This window comes from Achroia grisella, unplaced genomic scaffold, assembly GCF_030625045.1.
Source record: "Achroia grisella isolate CSIRO2021 unplaced genomic scaffold, CSIRO_AGI_Agris_v1 utg2786, whole genome shotgun sequence".
NCBI classification, from domain to species: domain Eukaryota; kingdom Metazoa; phylum Arthropoda; class Insecta; order Lepidoptera; family Pyralidae; genus Achroia; species Achroia grisella.
In genome coordinates this window covers 360339-381744 of record NW_026712766.1, presented here as the reverse complement: position 1 = coordinate 381744, position 21406 = coordinate 360339, and the positions used below count along the sequence as shown (strand labels likewise).

General features: G+C 36.1%; 1 protein-coding gene across 1 annotated transcript in view; it reads right to left on the bottom strand.

Moving 5' to 3' along the window:
• Nucleotides 1–21406, bottom strand: part of LOC131843124 (talin-1-like) — a 129636-nt gene that overhangs the window by 67550 nt on the left and 40680 nt on the right. Inside the window, exons 17-35 of the mRNA XM_059191727.1 lie at nt 20532–20637; nt 19974–20051; nt 19306–19427; nt 17978–18070; nt 16373–16483; nt 15878–16079; nt 14936–15054; nt 10710–10818; nt 9715–9792; nt 8438–8559; nt 7406–7498; nt 6083–6241; nt 5397–5693; nt 3977–4088; nt 3250–3327; nt 2968–3089; nt 2714–2806; nt 1907–2059; nt 45–288 (exon numbers count right to left, since the gene is read on the bottom strand). Of these exons, the coding sequence (XP_059047710.1) occupies nt 45–288; nt 1907–2059; nt 2714–2806; nt 2968–3089; nt 3250–3327; nt 3977–4088; nt 5397–5693; nt 6083–6241; nt 7406–7498; nt 8438–8559; nt 9715–9792; nt 10710–10818; nt 14936–15054; nt 15878–16079; nt 16373–16483; nt 17978–18070; nt 19306–19427; nt 19974–20051; nt 20532–20637 (2491 nt within the window). The remainder of the gene's footprint in view (nt 1–44; nt 289–1906; nt 2060–2713; nt 2807–2967; nt 3090–3249; nt 3328–3976; nt 4089–5396; nt 5694–6082; nt 6242–7405; nt 7499–8437; nt 8560–9714; nt 9793–10709; nt 10819–14935; nt 15055–15877; nt 16080–16372; nt 16484–17977; nt 18071–19305; nt 19428–19973; nt 20052–20531; nt 20638–21406) is intronic.

Here is a 21406-nt window from a genome sequence, read left to right as displayed (position 1 = left end):
TAAACATTGTAAATATCTTTGAACGAAACCATAGCGCCGTCTACTTGGTAGGAACACACTTATACAAAAGATCCTCTCACCGCCGCCATTTCCGCAGGCCGCCGCGAGCTGATCCAGCAAGCCCCGCAGCTGTCGGTGGCTGCGGTCCACGTCGGCCGCCAGCGCCGGCTGCGAGTCTCTCTCCAGAGCGCACTCGGCCGCCAGCTGCCCCGCCTCCCTCCGCAGGCTCTCCGCGGCTGACGCTAGCATCTCCCGACAGCGAGCCTCGCCCGCGTGGGGAGCAGTCAGCTGCACAAGTCACAGTCAGCAATCATTACTATCTTATGCTGTTGCCTGATAGATATCAGCAACCTCCGCCATAGGCTACGGTAACGATTTAGATCAGATGGGCCGTATGCTTGTTTGCCACCATGGTAGTATACAAAAAAAAAACATTAGCCTCCTTTACACGGACATTCAATAAAGAAGGTAGGTGAATGCACCTTCTTCTCATCCACAAAGAGAACGAGAAAGACCCAACGCGCCGCCAGCTCGCATTTTTCCTTACGTCCTTCTGTCGTATATGTTTTAACGCATTTTTGTAATAATAATTAATTATCTTTGAAAAATTGCATATATCTGTCTATGGCGCAACGTCATAATTATAAGGTTGTTGATTAATTAATTAACCTTAAACGTGTCTTTATAAAATGGAATTTATGGAATAAAAAACAAGATTAAAAATAAAATGACTTAAGACAAACGCACGTAATCAAGAGTGAACACCAAAATAGTTAACTGTCATCACTCACGATTGCGCGCGCTAGTATTGCCACGCAAAAACACGCGCCCTTCTGAACGCGCGTGAAAGGACAATCGTGTAAAGGCAGCTTTTTTTAGTTACATATTAGCTTTCATTATTTTCGATTATTAATTCCAATTGTGAATTGTCATTACTTCATTACAATTCTCTTTACAACTATCAGTCGTTCAGATTCCGTTCATTTAAAACTTGTTTGACTGACAAATTCTACCTAGATAAATTATAAAAACTCAGGTGATTAAAGTAAGGAAAATAGAAAAACAATGAAATGCAGAGGACTTTGTTTTTGTTTTCAGACATGTCAACCTCATTATTACAAACTAATCGGAACAATTCTTAAAAATTATAAACACAATTAAATAATTACCAACTGCGAGGGATCAATTTATTAAATTGCTTTTATCAGCGCACACAAACACAGAGCAATATCAGTAGTAACTTAAACGATAATAAGTACGTGAAACCTCTAGAAATAACTTATTAACTAACAATGTTAAGTTGTTGTTTCTGGATGGTATCATATTATTTCTTTTAATTTTATTTTTGTTATTTAGTATATGTAGTTACGATGGGATTGTCAATGGGATTACAATGATATTTTTTGTACAAAAATCCGAAAAATAAAAGTTAAAGACTAACAATGTTAAGATGCCGACCTCTTCCATACAAAACTATTATGAAATATTTTCTCTTTCTTCTCTTTCTGTTCTATCTCTATAGAGAGATCTTGCGTCTCGCCTCTCCCAAGCGCGATAGCAATAATTTTATTGTATAGCAGCATACTTTCTACACGTGCCACCTTTAGTCCTTGAAACTTCCTAGAATCCTTGTCACACGGCACGTGTAACATTAGCAACACAGCTGCGTGACCTTCATGCCGTTGCTACGTGCAGCGGCACGTGTACGCGACACGTGCAACTTTGTATATAAGGCCGAAACATGCATTAAAAACACTTATATTATGTCTCGGTTATATCATTACAAACTCCTAGGTTCTCGATGAAGTAGGTCTTAGACCTAAACCCTAAAGGGACGTGTCCTCATACCCCCTTAAAATTGTATAGACACACTTTTCTTAAGGTGTATATTGCATTTACCACTTACCTTTGCACATGTAAGTAAAACCTTGGCCGCGTTCGCCGTCTTCTGACTGCTCTCGTCCAATTGGACTTGGCCGCCGACTGACTTGGACAACTTCTGTGCTTCCGCCACCAACTGTGACGTTTGCTTGCTCACCGATGATGATATATCCATGATCTGGTGATGTAATAGATGGTTTTCTGATCATATCGCGATCGTTCGTTATCGTCACATCGTGGTTATATAAATCTCTCAAATAATATCATTGCCTTGAAGCCTCTGTGGTCTAGAGGTTTAACACAATGCCTTATCTCCAACGGACACGGGTTTGATGAGTCGCATATATATATATATATATATATGTTATGTACACAATTTACAAAAAATGTATTTAAGTAGTTCTATCAGTTGTCTAGTATCCGTAACCCACTATCTGCTTAGTTTGGGACAAAATGGCGCTGTGAGAATTGTTTAAAGTCATTATCCTTTCTTATATGGTCACTCTATTCTGAAATTTCGATGATCCCAATCTCTCTGACGGTATCGAGCCACTTAGTTTGAGGCGAGACTTCGCTACAATATTTCTACCGATTATACAACGGACTGTGTTCTGAGGAATTGTTTGACATGATGCCTACGGGCATCTTTCACCATCGCACCGCTCGCCATCGACAACTCATTCCATCATACCGAACTGACGGTAGATTTGACATATCATAAGAGTCTGTAATAGACTTACATGAATATACATAGATATTTGGAATTTGAATTTGAATTTGCTTCTAATTAATAATGACCATAAACAATTCTAAATTATCTCTTCCAAATTACCTGTTTTGTCTTCTCTGCACTTGTTCGCGGGTTCACAACAAATGTCAGTTTTCCTGAAGCATTTGAGAATTTCGATGCGTACTCATTAACGCCCTGAAACAAACAATACACATTTTTTGAACGGTCTCGGTGATTTAACGGTTTAGCACTCCGCTATACTTGATGGTCTCAAGTTCGATTCCTGAGACAATCCAAACATTTATATACCTGAGTATGACTGTAATGCTCAATTTAATTAGCTGTCAACAACCCACCTTCGCGTCGTGTTGCTGTGCAGCATCACTGATTCCTCGCACAGCATCACACAGTGCCAGCAGCTCCGCCTGAGCAGCTCGGCGAGACTTCTCGTCGCCGCTTGCACTCAGAGCCTTAGTCTCTGCAAACATTTACCACAATGATAACGAAAGTTGCTTTCCATCCTGTCCCAAACACCTCTAAAGCACAGTATTCCTCTCCCACCCCTCAATAAAAAAACATATATAACATATATACGTAAAAGAGACAGTTAATCAATAGATACTGAAGCTGGTACTAACCCTTGACCACTTGAGGTATTAGCTCGTTGACGGTACAGACGGCTTCTTCCGCCTTGACGTAGTCCACGCTCTTCCCTTCTAGCATGAAATATAATTCAAGTATTAATATAGTATTCATAATCTTCTAAATATATATAACTCAAAGGTGACTGACGTAGTGATCTATCAACGCAGAGAACAAACCACTGGACGGATCGGGCTGAAATTTGGCATGCAGGTAGATGTTATGACGTAGGCATCCGCTAAGAACGGATTTTGATTAATTCTACCCCCAAGGAATAAAATAGGGGATGAAACTTTGTATGAAACTTTGTCAATTTTAAACCGATCGGGCTGAGACTTTGCATGCATGAAGCTACTATGATAAATTCCACCCCTAAGGGGATAAAATAAGGCGAGCGAAGCCGCGGGCAAAAGCTAGTTATAATATATTACAGAAACGGGAGAAAGCACGCATGATTGAAGAAGAAGAAAAAGAAGATTGCACAAACGAGCGGCGCGAAACCTAGACCTATTAGTATATACTCGTATACATATAAGAACATGCATTATCGGTGGTTCTCTTCTCCGATCCAACCCTCGTTCAATTCAAACGAGGATCGAAATTACGACAAAGTTTGAACCCATAACGGTGCCTTCAGACTAAAGTGTTGCAGTAGTTGGCCTTCAGCTCAATAATTCTTCCACGAGTTCCACGAGTTTGGAGTACACAGGACAAAAAAATTACCTGCGGTGGCTGCGACGAGTGCGGCAATGGCAGCGTTGAGTCTCGCCATCCGCTGCTGCAGCTGTAGCTGGCGCACCACGCTCGCCTCGCCCCGCACTGGCGCGCCCGCCGGCTGCAAGATCAGATGTATCACTGCACACTCAGCTCTTAGCAAATGCAATTATAATTATATTATCTTTAGTTTTTATTGGTTAGTGATCAAGACATTTTGTGTCCGGCTGTTTCTGAAATAAATTAAATTTGTACGATTTCTCTTTTTAACATAAAATATCTACAAGGTTATTACACAAAGCTGCAACACATCATGGCTAATGTACATACGAGTATATGCGGACAGGGACGAGCAAAACACAAGGCTGCTGCTAACGTAGTCACCTATAATGTTTTACGAATACGTGACGCATTATTTTAGCAACATTTCTTTAAACAACTGACAGTCATTTTATTACAACAGATTATCTTGGTCATCATCATCTGCTTCTTCCTTATCCCATTTATTTGGGGTCGGCGTAACATGTTTTTCGCTTCCATTCATCCCTGTTCGCAGTCATCGCGTTATTTACTTCCTTTCTTACCATATCATCTTTCACATAGTCCATCCATCTCATTTTCGGCCTTCCTCTGCCCTTATAACCATCCACATTCATATGGAACACCTTTCTTAAAATATTATCCTCATTCCTACGCATTACGTGTCCATACCATGATAGATTACTCTTCAACCTCTTTGACACCGGTGCCACTTTCATACTTCCTCTAATGTATTAATTCTTTATCTTATCCATTCTTGTCACACCACACATCCATCTCAACATTCTCATTTCAGTTGCATGCAGTCGTCTTTCAACAGATTATCTTGGTATGGACATGTTATACGGAGAAGCGAAAACCATGACTTAAAGAAAGTATTTATTACTACCTGAATCGCGCAACTTCGTCTGCATTACACTTACTGGACATCTTAAATTATAGCCTATGTGTTATACTGATGTATAAGCTATATTACTTTTCATCAAAACCGGTTCAGTATTTTTTGCGTGAAAGAGTAACAAACATCCATTCATACTCACAAACTTTTGCGTTTGTAATATTATTAAGATGAACGTGGTTGAAATGGGCGAAGACGATCCAAAAAATATGTGGATGGATGGAGATATAATATGATATGAATTAAAGAAAAGTAAACTCAAATATGATGACTAATAGGAATCTGAAATCTGGAAGACGATGATATACAGCACCTAGCTCAAACAATGGATTTAAAGCCAGGCAATTGTGCAGACCTTATAGATAGATAGCTTTCTTTTTCCTAATTTCCCACATTCATTATCCAGCAAAACTCCTGTCGGGGTTTGTCTGCTGGCACGTAAATAGTCTATTTACATAACAGTCTATTCAAATAACGTAATATAGTACGAACCTTTTCTAATTCCTGCTGGGCAGCTTCTACAGCTTGCTTCATCTCTTGCGCAGTTCTCACATACTGCATTCTTCGACATTGATCCACTGCTGGTGGGCAGGATTTCTTCAGTTTGTCCAATTCGTCTTGCAGCTGTTGATGTTGATTTTGTAACTTCACTCCAAGGTCGGCATATCTACGATCCCGCGTCATTGGCTTGAATGTTGCTTCCAGGTCGTAAGCTGTCGCTGATAACTTGTCTACAGCGGACACCAAAGCCTCGCGGCAACACGATTCGTTGACGCTTGCTGCTGTTAACTGTCAAAATTAGAAATTGTTAGAAATATCTTGATGAATTTTTATATATGGATGACTTAAAACTTTCTCCTTTGCTATCAGCCGTGCTTTCTGCGCTACTTAAATTAAATACACATAATCTTTACTTCTAACATCTTGTATAAGTTTGGTCTGTGTGCTGGGATGAGAATTGACAATAATAGGAGTAGTGGTCTGGTCGACCTGCAAACCATATGATGGGCTAACTCTCTAATTTCATCCTCATCCAATGGAGGATTCCATTGCTCCCTCGTAAGTGCATGCCGCTAACGTGGGCAGTCGGAAAGCAATTTCAATTCTAATCGAATAGCAATTTCAAAAACATAAAACATTTGACAATTATTATTTATTTAATAGAATATTCTCTTTACTTGAGCAATAGCGAGTAAAGCTTTTGCAGCATCAGCTGTGACTGTCCCCTTTTTATCTAGTACAGCCCCTTCCTCGCCACCTATTTCTTCAACGAGCTGGTAAACGTTTGCCAACAATTCTGATGCTTGAGTACACGCAACTGTAGAATTATCTATGATCTGAAATTAATATTTCACATTTTATGTATTAATATGGAAAAATCTGTTCCTGTCCCTTAATTTTTAGTTAATAAATACTGTAATCTATAGGTTATTAATTACGTAAGACTAAATTAAGCTACAAAGTAATTAAACATTTAGAAAACTCTCTTTTATACTTTTTGTTGTATTTAAGGTAAATGTACATATTGTTACTTGAACTAAATTGTCCAGGTGTAGGACGTAACGTATGATACAAAGATTTAGATCGTGAATGTTTGAGACAAAAGTATTTACGTTAAAATTTATAAAACTGAATCTATAGATATAGTAAAACTTGTTTTTTATTTTTTCCCTTTGAATACTGCTAATTGGCAATCTGATGGCTCTTTTATTTTATAACACTTTATTGCACCAACATATAAAGGACTTGAACATTATTTTTTTTTATATTTTCAAAATACTACTTTGCTCTTTTTATTTAATTTTTTGTATTCCACTTAAAATTCACGCTGCTGCTCCAATGAGTCACCCTCGGCCACTGTCTGCGAGTCTTTCAGCACGTGTTTTTTTTAAATTTCGGACTACTCCAATTGCTGTTGGCCGCAGCTGGCCTTTACAGCTTCACCGGACGTTAGGGGACGAGTGCAGATGGCACTCCAAACCCGCGGAAGGACTTATGGAGCGGCTGAAGGCCAACTCCTGCCTGACGGATACGATTTTAGTCTGAGGGCACCACTAGGAGTTCGAACCTCGGCTCAGGCCGTCGTAATATCGATCACTGTTTGAATTGGACGGGGGATCGATCGGAGGGGTCCGCAAGTGTCTGGATATCACGTCTTTTAAGTCGAGAGAATCTTATACTCGCCGATCCCTGTTGCAGTTGTGTGGCCAGTTCATTTCTATGTACATTTCGTCTAGACTGGTAGCTTTTACTGTAGGATTGTATTTCCTGCTTTACAGAGTTCATATTTACGTTCATATACATAAGCTTGTTACTTATGTATTATGGACTATTTAATATACAGTTATTTTTTTGTAATAGAGCCTTATCTGTGGTAAAACTAATATTAGATCTGGCGATAAAATTGTACAAAATTTCAATCCAAAGTTATTTCAGTAAGCTACACACAAATAGATACAACTAAACAGTAACACGATAGAAATCACAGAAATCCCAATCACCTCATCTTCTGTAACTGGAGAAACTCGTGGACTGAAAGCATAATACAGATCACTGGATGCTTCAGCAAATTTCGCACTAACTTCATTAAGTTCCTGCAACAGATTTGTACTTATCAGTAAATTATTACTAAAAACTCATTTATGAGTCGTTAAGCATGCTTGGTTTGGGAATCATCATCATTACAAATATAAAATAAAGTCGCTGCCGCTGTCGCACGGGTGTACATGTATTATATATATAAACCTTCCTTTAGAATCACTATCTATTAAAAACCGCTTCAAATTTCGTTGCCTAGTTTCAAAGATTTAAGCATAAACAGAAACGGATAGACCGCTGTCTATCCGTTCCTCATCATCATCATCATCATCATCTGCTTCTTCCTTATCCCATTTATTTGTGCGGCGTAATATTTTTTTCGCTTCCATTCATCCCTGTTCGCAGTCATCGCGTTATTTACTTCCTATCTGTTGTCTATCCGTTCCTGTTTATGCTTTAATCAGACAGCCACTTTCTTTTATAGTATGTAGTGATAAAGTAAAACAATTTCTTGTAATTCAACAGGTGCACCTGAAGTTACATTTTCTTATTATTCTTAACTAGCCGTACCCGCGACTTCGTCCGCGTGGAATTTAACTTTATTTTTCTAAAATAAAAGTAGCCTAAGTTACTCATTACATTAGCTACCCACCAAAAATGGTCCCGTCATTTCAGAGATTAGTCGGATCAAACAGACTGCAGACAAAAATTGTAAAAAATGTTATTTTGGTTTATGTACACTATTTGTATTAATATGCATGTAGTAAAAAACGGTTATTTCAATATTACAAACAGACACTTTAATTTAATTCATATTTTAGGGTCGGCAACGCGCACGTGATCCTGGTGTTTCAGGCGTCCATAGGCTACGGTAACCATTTACCATCAGATGGGCCGTATGCTTGTTTTCCACCATATACTACTACGATGGCAAACAAGCAATAGATAAATAAAGATAATAGATTTACGGAATAGGATAAATAAAGCTGACTGACTTCAATGTTGTTTGAGGCCGTGCTTGCACATATTTCTTGAGTAGCAGCCAAAAGTTTCTTAAGGTCATCCATAATCTTTCCACGGGCTTCAACTTCTTTATTTGCACTTAGAGCTTTGGCATCTGAATATAATGAATTTATATTATTGAACACTACAATATTAATATATCTGCTTATTATACATTACTAGGTATCTCGACAAACGTTTTGCCATGTAAATTAATAACGCTATAAAAAAATAGGGGTTGGTGATAGAAGGGTGAAAATTTAGGGTTGTATGTATTTTTTAATGGCACATAATAAAAAAATAAAAACTTTGCCCAAAAAATAAAAAAAATGTTGCTGGTGGACAACCCTTATCACTAGGGGTATGAAAAATAGATAGTAGCCGATTTTTAGACCTACTGAATATGCATATAAAATTTCATAAAAATCGATCAAGTCGTTTCGGAGGAGTATGGTAACTAACATTCATCATCATCTGACACGAGTATTTTATATATAAGATATAGGAATTACTGTAACATCTATTTTGTCTTATATTCATCCTTTATTAATGAAGGACGTTTTAACACGTATGCAAGTTTAATTTTTTGGATTAATATTTTTCCCTGCCGTCCTTATATACGTCATCCTATAAGTCATCAATAAACAAGCTGTTCCCGCGACTTCGTCCATTTGGAATTTAACTTTATTTTTCTAAAATAAAAGTAGCCTAAAGAACTAAAAATTATTTTGTTCGTCTTAATTTATTCGTTCTATTAGGTACTGATAGGTTCAAACTAATACATTTACATCCTGCATCATCCCTTATTCTATCCTCATGGGGGTTGTATTTATCAAAATCCTATTTAAGCGAACGTTTTCATCATAGTAGCTCCAATCTTTAATTTCAGTTCAATCAATCGAAAATCTAAGAAGATTTATACAAACTTTTATCCCCTGTTTAATCCCCTTAGAGGTGGAATTTATCAAAATCCTTTCTTAGGGGATGCTTACGTCATAGTAGATTTATGCATGCAAAGTCTCAGCCCGATCGGTTTAAAATTGGCAAAGTTTCTACAAACTTTCATCCCCTATTTTATCCCCTTGGGAGTGGAATTTATCAAAATCCTTTCTTAGCGGATGCCTACGTCATAACATCTACCTGCATATCAAACTTCAGCCTGATCCGTCCAGTGGTTTGGGCTGTGCGTTGATAAATCACTATGTCAGTCAGTCAGTCACCTTTCAGCTATATATATTTAGATGTTATAGAAATAAATATAATAACATACCCTTAATAACTCCAGGCAGAAGGGTGTACATAGTGCCAATTGCAACATCGGCCGATGCGTAATCTGGGCTATCACGATCTGCAATCCAAAATATTGAATGATTTAAATGCTGTCTAACCATGCTTTTATGGAGGATAATGGTATGATCTCCACAGAGACGGTATCCTCCACAGAGTATACCGTTAGTTTACGCTGGTGGGGCACCACACGAAGATGATAAGATCTACATGGGGTCAAGACATGGGAACAAACTCCTTATAATTTTTTTTTAATATTAAGTATAGTATAAGTATGGAGCCAACAGAATATCGCTGCAGAGTTATCTGTAGCATTATGCTGAGTTGGCTGTCTTTTCACTTTTGCGGCACATAAAGTCACCTACATTTCTTTTAATAATTCGTGTTTTTTCTGTATCTCATGTATGTTATGTCTGTAATTGTGAATAAAGAATTTATCTATCTATCTAACCACGCGAGACAGCACTGGAAACCAAGATCTACATGGGGTCAAGACATCGTAACAAATTTACCAGGAATTAACTACGCTAGTTTCCAGTTAGGTCTCCATGGAGATCGATCTGACATGGTTAATTCTAAGCAATGGAGTCACTCTCTCTGGAGTCTCCATTAATAAATTTATTTCCCTTTCTCCCTGCGCTCCCAAAGTTACCATATTAAATTTATTACTATCATTTGGATACCAAATCATGCTATTGAGTTTAGGAATGACGCTGATTACTTAGATCAGTGATTCCCAAAACGGTCTATATCGACCCCCAGGGATCTATGACAAAGTGCAAGGGAACGACAGCGAACATCCTGTTGTTTTTACTTTATGTTTTTAACACTAAACTTTACTATAGTTAGAAATTTACAAAAAATCAATACCAGGTAAGAATGGGAGGCTACCCAAAACCGAAAAATATGGCAAGGAGTCTACGACACACAAAAGTTTGGGAACCTCTGACTTAGATGATGTACAAATATAATAATTACCTGCAGTCGTAGCAATAACAGAAGCTACAATAGATTTCAATTCAGCAATGCGTTCTGCAACATTTTCTTCAGTTCCTGAGCTGGCATCCTTAGAACTTGCTATTAAAGGCTGTTGAAGATATAATTTATTTTTTTATTATATAAAATATTCGAAGAAAGCAATAATTTTTGCGTATGAGAGTAAGACGTTGTATGCACATAGTGTCTTTGTATTTTAAATATTTGAAGGTTTTCGTTTCAGAATTACTAGGCTGAAAAAAATATTAACGTATTTTTCCGTTCTCATTTAATCTTTTTCGCATCTAAATATTTCAAAGAAAGAGCAACGTTTTGGGACAATTTATTTAATATTATTTAGTATGATTAGATCAATATTACTGCAAAAACATTGATCTATGAAGTCCAAAATAGAAAAAATTAAGACTTAAAAAGGTCGTTTTTTTCCAAGAGTGTGATATTTTTGAAGCCATTTATAGAAATAGAAATAGAAATAGAAATAGAAATAATCTTTATTCAAATAAACTCATTACAAGCACTTTTGAATAGTCATATTTTGATTCTACCACTCATTCGGAATGCAGATTCATCACAAGAAGAATGAGCAAGAAACTTGTGTGTTGCTCTTTTTGATAGATGTTTTTTTTATATAAATAATTACAGTGTAACAAGTAAGAGGCATGCGACAATCAACATAGAAATCGCTACGCACTCATTATTAGTGTAATCAGATAATATTGTCAGTGCTATGTATTTAAAATTTTTCTACAAAAACATTATTATCGTTAACGAATTCTTCAATTTTATAGTAAGCTTTTTTGCAAAGGAAGTGTTTTATTTGACATTTAAATCTTTTTTCTGGCAGATTTATAACAGACTCTGGTATTTTATTGTAAAACCTTACGCAATTGCCATAAAACGAATTACTAACTTTAGCCAAACGACATTTAGGTAAAATCAGTTTGTTATTGTTACGTAAGCTTTTATTAGTGCAATCACTAACTCTTTTGAAACTGTCTATATTCTTCCTGGCATACATGATGTTTTCATAAATATATTGAGAAGCAACGGTGAGGATATTTGATTCCTTAAAGCACTCTCGCAAAGACTCCCTGGAACCCATGCTATAAATGGAGCGAATGGCCCTCTTTTGTAAAATAAATATTGTATTTATATCAGCTGCTTTGCCCCATAACAAAATACCATACGACATAATGCTATGGAAATAACTAAAGTACACAAGTTTAGCTGTTGCCACGTCTGTTAATTGTCTAATTCTTCTTACCGCATAAGCGGCAGAACTAAGTCGACTCGCTAATTTAGTAATATGGGCACCCCATTGCAACTTGGAATCTAATGTGATACCTAGAAATACAGTATCATCCACAAAATTAATAGGTTTATTGTCCAACATGATTTTTGAATCTACCGGTCTTACATTGGGGAGAGTAAATTTGATACATTTAGTTTTATTTGCATTTAGTAACATATTATTAGCCGTAAACCATTTTAAAACATAAGAAAGAGCACCGTTTACTTCGTCCAAATCATCAATATGTCGATTGACTTTGAATACTAATGAAGTATCATCAGCAAACAGAACTATGTCAGCTATCTTTTCTACCATATAAGGAAGATCATTTATGTAAACTAAAAATAAGAAAGGACCTAAAATAGAGCCCTGAGGAACACCCATTTTAATACTAGTTCCTTCAGACTTTACACCATTTATTTCGACAACTTGCATTCTATTATTTAGATAGGATTTCATCATGCTTTGTGCTTCATATCTAATACCGTAATGTTCAAGTTTGAGCAAAAGTGTTTCATGTTCAACGCAATCAAATGCTTTTGAAAGATCGCAAAATACACCGACTGCATCCTGAGACCTCTCCCAAGAATCAAATATATATTTAATGAGAGCTACACCGGCATCAGTAGTTGATTTACCGGCCGTGAAACCAAATTGTCGACTGTGAAGCAGTTTATTTACTTTAAAGTGTTGTAGCATTTGATTGAGCATAATTTTTTCAAACACTTTACTCAATACTGGTAAGATAGATATAGGCCTATAATTACCTACCACAGTTTTTTCTCCTGACTTAAAGAGTGGAGTTATTTTGCTATGTTTCATTAAATTGGGAAAAACACCGTCAGAAATACATTTATTGAAAATAATTACTAAATATGGAGCAATAACATCTATAGCGGTGTTAATAACTTTAACAGACATGCCCCAATGGTCTTCAGTATTTTTTAAATTTAATTGTTTAAATGTTTTAGTAATTGTAGCAATGTCAATAAATGTAAATTTAAATGTAACCGGACAAGAAACAACATTATCAATAAGGAATGATTTAGCTGTACCAGGAGAAGAGTCCAAAGAGGAAGTAATATCAGTTGGAATATTAGCGAAAAAATTTTCAAAAATATTGACAATTTCTTTTGTGGACGTTACTAGTTTATCATTATAATTTAGCGTAAAATCGTTATATGGACTTTTAACTTTGCCAGTTTCTTTGTTAATAATATTCCACACTGTCCTTATCTTATCCTTGGACTCTTTAATTTTTTTATTTAGATAATTAGACTTTGCTACATTACATACCTTTTTAAAAGTTTTTGAGTATCTTTTTACATAATTTACGAATGTACTATCGAAACGGTATTTTTTTTGAGCATATAAATCAAATAATATATTTCTACTTTTAAGAATTCCCTTTGTAGCCCATTCTGAAAATTTTGTTTTGTTAATAATACTGATAGTTTTTTTGTTAAAAGCCTTATTATATTCGTTAGAAACAATATTGAAGAAATCTGTATAAAGTTTGTTAGGTTCATTAGATGGAAGATAAAAATCTAATTTACTACGAACTGATATTTTAAATTTATTTATCTTATAACTAGTCAAGTCTCTTTTTAATAAATTAATTTTCCCAATTTTGTTTAAGTGATTTGGAAAAATAACTATTTGACCACAGTGATCAGAAGGAAGGTTGTTTATTATTATTTTATCTAAATACTCACTGTTGCTAAATATGTTATCCAAGCAAGTAGCAGACGTGGCAGTGATACGAGTGGGTTCGTGGAAGACATTACTCAAGTCAAAGGATTGAAATAAACTCATTAATTTAGTTTTTGTGGTATTATGTGATAAAATGTCAACATTGAAATCACCACACACTATAATTTTTTTGTTAATATTAAATACTCTTTTTAAAATATCCTCCATTACCTCTTCAAATAAATTATAATCACTATTTGGAGGTCTATAAACACATATAACTATATAATTGTCTAGTTCCACACAGGAAATTTCAATACAACATTCAACAGAAAGATTGCCAATATCACTACGTTCTTTTACTTTTATATTATTTTTCACCAATATCATAGAACCTCCTCTATTTACTATTTTTCTATTAAAGCAGCTGACAATATTATAATTGTTTAAGCTGAACATCATATTGCTCACTTTGAGCCAATGTTCAGTTAAACATAGAACATCTATATTATTTTTTTCTAAAAACAATTGAATAATTAATTCACAGCCGAGAAAACTTTGTATGTTCTGGTGAACAATTTTCAATTCTGATAGCTTTCCCTTTGTCTTTTTCAGCAGTTTAAATCTGCAGTCATATTTAAATTTTTGTAAATAAAAGGATTCTTACTAGAATCAATATTTATGTCAATATTTTCAGTATGTTTAGTATTAACATTAGTACAAGTACTACTAATTGGATTAATGCAACCCATTATATTACTTATAATGGGGTCATTTATATTATAAGCTAGTAAACTAGCTATATTTCTTATTTGTTTTTTAGGCAGATAAAATCTATCTCCAGTCATACAAAAGTTTGTAACAAATTTGTTACTATCAAAAAATAAAAAGTCATTATGACGACATGTCATATTATAAATTAAATTATTAATATAATATATGAACTTATTTTGTTCAATGGTCAGAGAACGACAGTAAGGAAATGCACATAATATTATTTTACCTATGCCCAGCTCAGCAATATTAAGCAAAGAGTTTACAAGTTTAATTACATGACTTTTTTTACATATAAACAGTTGCCTAAAGCAATGACTAATGTGGTTAACTTATCATACCTACCATTAACCACCTTATTTAAAATATTAGGCAATGAAGCACCAGGAAGACAATTATTTATGACATGTTGTTTATGTGTAAGGTAATTAACATATTATATTTAACTTACTTTGTTTAACTCTTTGTCGGCGTTCTCTAAATATTTATTCGCGTTGCGTAACGTAGTAATGAATTTCAATCTTTGCTGCTCTCTGCGAACCTTATTCTCTTCGGCATCATCTTCATAAGCTATAAACACAGGTGTATTAGGCAAAATAGTGTATTTCTTATCAGCATTATTTATAATTGTTCTCATTTTTTTTACTGGAATAGCAAACATATAGACTGCCTGTGGTGAGTAGCAACGGTCGCATCACGTTATCATTAACAGCATTGATACCACTAAGATCATCATGCCTTAGATCCTGTAATTTTACTGCCTTAGCTCAGCTTATAAACGAATCATAGCTTACTTACAATGCAAACTGCTCGGCGGTTGAAATACTGAAATTGAGATTTGTTACGCAGACAATTTTTAAGTCATCCTTCTGTTAGAATTCACATCATTATTGTAGAAAAAATCAGATATTTTAAAAATATATTAAAAGAAGGTAGTTTGTTTTTAGTACTAATGAAGAACCCAATGTAAGGATTATTACGAATATTGTAAATAGCGCCATCTAGTATTTATAGACCAACCTACTACACTGACTTTGGTCTATAAATACAGAGGTCGGTAGTTGAATAATCCTCTTTCGTTGCGTGAGCCGCGGCATTCAGTCGACGAGCGCAGGGCGTGCTGGTTGTGTTTTGGATATTAAAGTGAATTGTATTAGAAATGGGTTTATCCCGGTCTTAGTTAGTCCTGGGGGAAACGTGCAAGTAGTGAAGGTGAGTGTTAATGCATTCTAAAAGGGCCTTTTAAACCTACACCCGTGTCACAAGTCACGGGCGCTACTTGGGGTTTCCCTTGCGGTAGCCGGCTTCAAAGCCTCAGTCACCATCTTAATTAGTGCTTCTTACATTTCGAAGATAAAATTTAAGATCGCGTAATATATATTAATTGGCTTACCATAAGCTTGCTGTAGTTTATCCAACGCTTTAGTCAAATCCGTGTTTCTTCTATGAAAATCGTCCGCAAGATGTTGGTGAGCTGGCTGCTCTAGTAGAGGCTTGGCAGTAGACATTAAATGTTGAGCTGATGATGAAAGCGTCTCCGATGCAGCTGTTAATGCGCTCTGGCAGTGGGGTTCGTGGATAGTCGGTGACGTCAACTGCATCAATGTAATTTTCTTTATAATACCTATTACCTTACCAAATACTTAATACATTTATATTATTTTATTTAATTCTGCTACCATTAGCATGTGTGAAACTACAAATATTCACAGTTCGGCGACCAGAGTAAGACTCTTCAAACAGTAGAAATGCTACAAAAAGATCACGTGATTCATGGACCGCTCCTTAGATTCCATATTCTTTTGTAGCTCTTCCTATTAATTTATTTGAATAACAATCCTACCATAGAACAGAGAAGTAGATCCCTCGCAGCATTAGCGCAACGTACTCCAGCTTCATCCACAGCGGCGCCTCCTTCCGATTTTGGTTCAGACAATTTATTCGCCTGTACCAATAGTGCTGAGGTTTTGTCGCCGACATCTTTTGTTAGTTCGATGATCTGTTAACATCCAATAGAAATAAAGGTCTGTTTTAAAAAGGAGTAGGTCATTAATTAGTCTTTTTATGTGAATACTAAAAATTATTGATTGTGACTACCATTTTGTTGACTTAAAGGATTGCTCTTGTATTAGGTACTTCATACAAGTAGTCGCTCAGTGGTTCAAATGAAAACAATTTAAAGTCTATAGAAGGTCTATTATCAAAGACAAAATATATATGTGTGTTACACACGCACACACGCACACACACACATATATTTTGTCTCTACTCGCATGGTAGTGTGTGATGTACTTTTAAACATTATTATAAATTCTTCATTCGTCAAACATTCTTCTTTACTGTAACTGTATTACAAATAAAGTGTATTCCATATATCTATCGATAATATAATATTCTCCACTTCTTCTGCTGTTTGCCTTTCGTACTTCTTTCGTAACAAGAGATATAATGTTTTTGTTTCTCATATCAAATTCAAATTCAAAAATCATTTATTCATGTAGGACATTTTAGCCGCTTACATACATATATCACTACATATGGTAGATTTACTTTATAGAAGTAGTTATTAAACGAAACGAAACAAAAAACTTATTACGTTGACCCCAAATAAAGGGGATAAGAAAGAAGCAGATGATGATAGCAGAAGTTATAGAAGATCTTTTTTGTAGGACAGGGTGTCAATTTGTAAGTTGTCAATTATAGTGCAACTTGATTATTAAATGAATAGCTGCCTTTACACTTATGGTCTTTAGAACGAATCTACTTTCACGCAAACGTAACTGTACACGTAAGTCCAGACAAAAGAACAAGAAAGGACGCAAACTCCTTCAATTCTGCACAATTATATAGCGTATTTGTAGCTAGCTGTTCCCGCGACTTCATCCGCGTGGAATTTGACTTTATTTTTCTAAAATTTAAGAATTTATAAATGATATTAATGTTTTTGTAGAAAATATCTAACTTAAAATTCATAGCGCTGACAATGTTATCTCATTGAACAGAGATTAAGTGCGTAGCGGTTTTTATGTTGATTGTCGCATGCCTAATCCTTGTTGTTAATTCAATATAAGTAAATCAATATTTATTTAATAGAGCAACACACAAGTTTCTTGCTTATTATTCTTGTGATGAATCTGCATTCCGAATAAGCGGAAGAATAAAAAAACTTGACTATTCAAAACTTATATTAAGTTTATTTGAATAAAGATTATTTCTATTCTATTCTATTCTAAAATAAAAGTAGCTGAAGCAGCCTTATTACATCAGCTATCTGCCAAAAAAAAATCCCGTCAAAATCTGTCCAACTACTTCAGAAATTAGCCGGAACAAACAGAGTACAGACAGACAGACAGACAAAAATTGTAAAAAAAATATATTTTGGTGTATGTGCCGTATTTATATTCGTAAGCATGTAGTGAAAAACGGTTATTTCAATTTACAAACAGGCACTCCAATTTTATTTATATGTATAGATTACGTATCATCAGCTTACCTTATTGTCTTGGGCTCCGATCACGCCGCGTGTAAATTTGAACATTAACTTTCTGGAAACGTCCGAGTAAATGTTGGAAATGTCTTGAAGTTTCTAGAAATAGAATACAAAATTAGTCTGGGCTCACATTATCAGGTTCAGATCAGAGGGTCTGTGCCGACGAGCATGTCCTTCTTTCCCACTGGGTATACTGGGCACGTGCCTAAGGCCGCGCGATGGATTGGCGCCCCTAGTCCAGTATACTCCCTACTCCATTACCAAACGATAACCGATAGCTACTCTACTCTCACCTGAAAATCAGTCTTAACAAATGCATTCCGAATGAGTGGTAGAATCAAAATATGACTATTCAAAAGTGCTTGTAATGAGTTTATTTGAATAAAGATTATTTCTATTTCTATTTCTATAAAATCGATTTAAAAAGTATTCCCCCCAGTTGGTATAAAAATAATATGGCTGGGCAGGACTGGTTTCCTGTTACAAGACTGTTTAAAATGATGTCTATTGTTTATAATAATAATAAAAAAATATGTATAATGAATGATTGTGTTTATTTATCTACCGTAACATCGTGCCCCGATGATGTAACAACTAGCCCCAATTGGGGGGTAAGATGTTACAATCGACTTGTTTAGTTAAATTTCCCATCGTGAAAAAATTACATACATTTTAATAAATTTTCAGTCATATTTTAATAGCTAAATAGACATACTAACTTTGCAAGTAATCCAATGTATAATTTGTTTCATAGCTTTTGTCATATTAACATTGCCCCCGCTCCCCCTACCGACTATGGTCAATTTGTTCGTTTTTTCAATATTTTTATAAATGTCTAGCAAGAATTTGAACCCCACATCACATAACAACTTAAAAATATTTTTGCCTGATTTGTTTCGAAGGTCATCCCCATACACATCTCCAAAGAGTCATTTTCAAAAAAGCACTACTTTGTCTATTCTAACAAAGTAGTGCTTTATTATTATGGTCATAGGGACCATTATCCTTATGTGCTCAGGGGCTCTAATAGGTGAAAGAAAGTCCTGCCGACGAGGGTGAACGAGACGTGCAATTAGGAAAAGTCACGGGATCTTGCCATGTTTTATTTATTTTTATTAATATCCCGATATTTCGGCAGTATTTCAATTACCATGATCACGGGTGAAGAGCAGTAGATGGTAAATAAAATCTTTTATGAGCAGACATATTCGTCTATCTTCACACGTCTTCGTTTGTTGCTCCTATTGAAACTTGCTGTTGCGTATGTTGACCATCCATGAAAGTAAATAAATACATACAAAATGTACATCCACACAAATCAACTCACTAACCTCATAGTCAGCAGCGCCTGTCAAAGAACACACTTGATGCGCCGCTTCGCACAGCATCTTCATGTCATCCAACATCTTTTGTTTCTCGTCGCCTTCTTTGTAGACTGCTAACGCTTGCACATCTGCATATGATATTATACTAATATTTAAAAACAATATTATTTCTTCATCCATACTTACATAATATTAAGATTGGGAAAGTGTCTGTCTGTTACCTTCTTCCAGCTAAACGGCTGAAGGGATCTTAATAAAATTTGATATGAAGATAGACTATATCACGGAGATAAACATGGGTTATCTTTTATCTTACCAAATAATTCAAAAGTGGGTGACGTAAGGAATGAAAGTTAGCCCAGACAAAGTAGCGTGAAAAAATATCTGAGGACAATTCAAACAGCGCCCTCTAGTTCCATGCTAAGAGAAGCTTGTATTATGGAAACTAGACAAGCGATAGAAATATTTAAAGATATTATTTTTGTAAATACATAGTAAATCCTCATGAATACAAAAGTTGCAATTTATGCCGTTCTAGGAATCGAACCCGCGACCATCCCATCACAAAGAGGTAGGCTAAACAGCTACTCTGAAGAAGCCATCTGTCATAATATTTTTTCAATCATTGTTACAGGAAATGCTGTTTCGAAATCCAGAAAAACAGTTTCCCTTACCTCTAGCTAATTCCGGGATCAGTTCGTGTATGGTGTTCATGGACATAACTGCAGCCGAGTAATCCACATTCTTGGGATCTGAAACAAAACCAGAATACATCCATCATCTCTTGCTGCCTTTAGCGCTCTTTCACTTGCGAATAGGCTTTCACGCTGGAAATAATATGCATGTAAATGTAGACAAAGAGAACTAGAAAGACCACGGGCCTGTGAGTTACCTTTCTTAAGCTGAATAGGTCCAATTCACTAAAAATTTAGTTATATAGCTTCGTGGTGCGTTGCTTGCGTAGTTGGTGTACGCTCTTGGCATGTGTAGCAATGGTGGAGTGTTGCCTCGAAAACGGTTAATTGATACATTGTATGATATACTCGATACTAAATCTCGACAATTAAGACGTCCATTTACTATATCGTACAAGAAACAGATATCCCTCAGCTTACGTCTATCATCAAGTGTCAAGGTTCAGTATATAATGTATATTAAACACGAAAGTTTAAAATTAACTATTGTCAAGGTATTGTATTGTTTACAGACATAAAAGACATGTAAGTAGTTACCTGCTTGTGCCATTAAGACGAATGCGATGGCCGAATTCAGTTTCCCCATTTTATCGGCAGAATCTTTCTCCAACTCCTGCTCGTCGATTTTTGGTCCTTCGTATTTCTAAACAAACATATAGTTTTTTTTTATCTTCCATATATCATATTCACTTCAGAATAAAGGCAAAATCATTAAATAGCTAACGGTTAAGGTTAGGTTAAGTCCGAAGGTGCGGAGAGGAGGAGGGAATGGACACAGGTTGTGAGCCCAATTTCTCTCCTGGCGATCAGGGAGGTAGGGACGGCAAGTAGTTGCCCCTCGATCGGTACCGGGCTGGGGTGACGACCGCTGGAGAGGTCCCACCACACCGAACTAGGCCCGAAGAAGTCGCGCGCATGTCCCCGCGCGCCTTGCCCAAGGAAGATTTGGGGAAGTAGTGGGTTTCGCATAGGTTACCCGCAGAAATGGGGCCCGCTGCTAGACTGGGCCACCGCCGTCGGAGTTGCGGTGAACTCCCACGGCTCCAGCACATCAGGGACATCTTGAAGTTTTTAGAGAGGAGGAGTCTCACAGTAACCGATTGCCTTCCCCGGGGCGGACGGGTCTCCATGAGGGATTTTCTCCAAGTCGAAAAAAGTGCTTTTTGCGTGTATAATCAAAGGAAATCTCTCAGTAGCATACTCTCATTATCTAAATTATTAATTAGAAAGTGTCTTTATCTGTTTGTAACCGATACACGAATAATAACGAGAGGAAATTTTCAGCATTCCTTAAATTAATCGTGCGGGTAGCGGGTCCATCGTGTGGTAGAGAGGGAAATTCCGAACATTTCCCGGGACTTGTGACCCGAGTGTAGGTTTAAGTGGCCCCTTAGCCGACATACGTCAACACT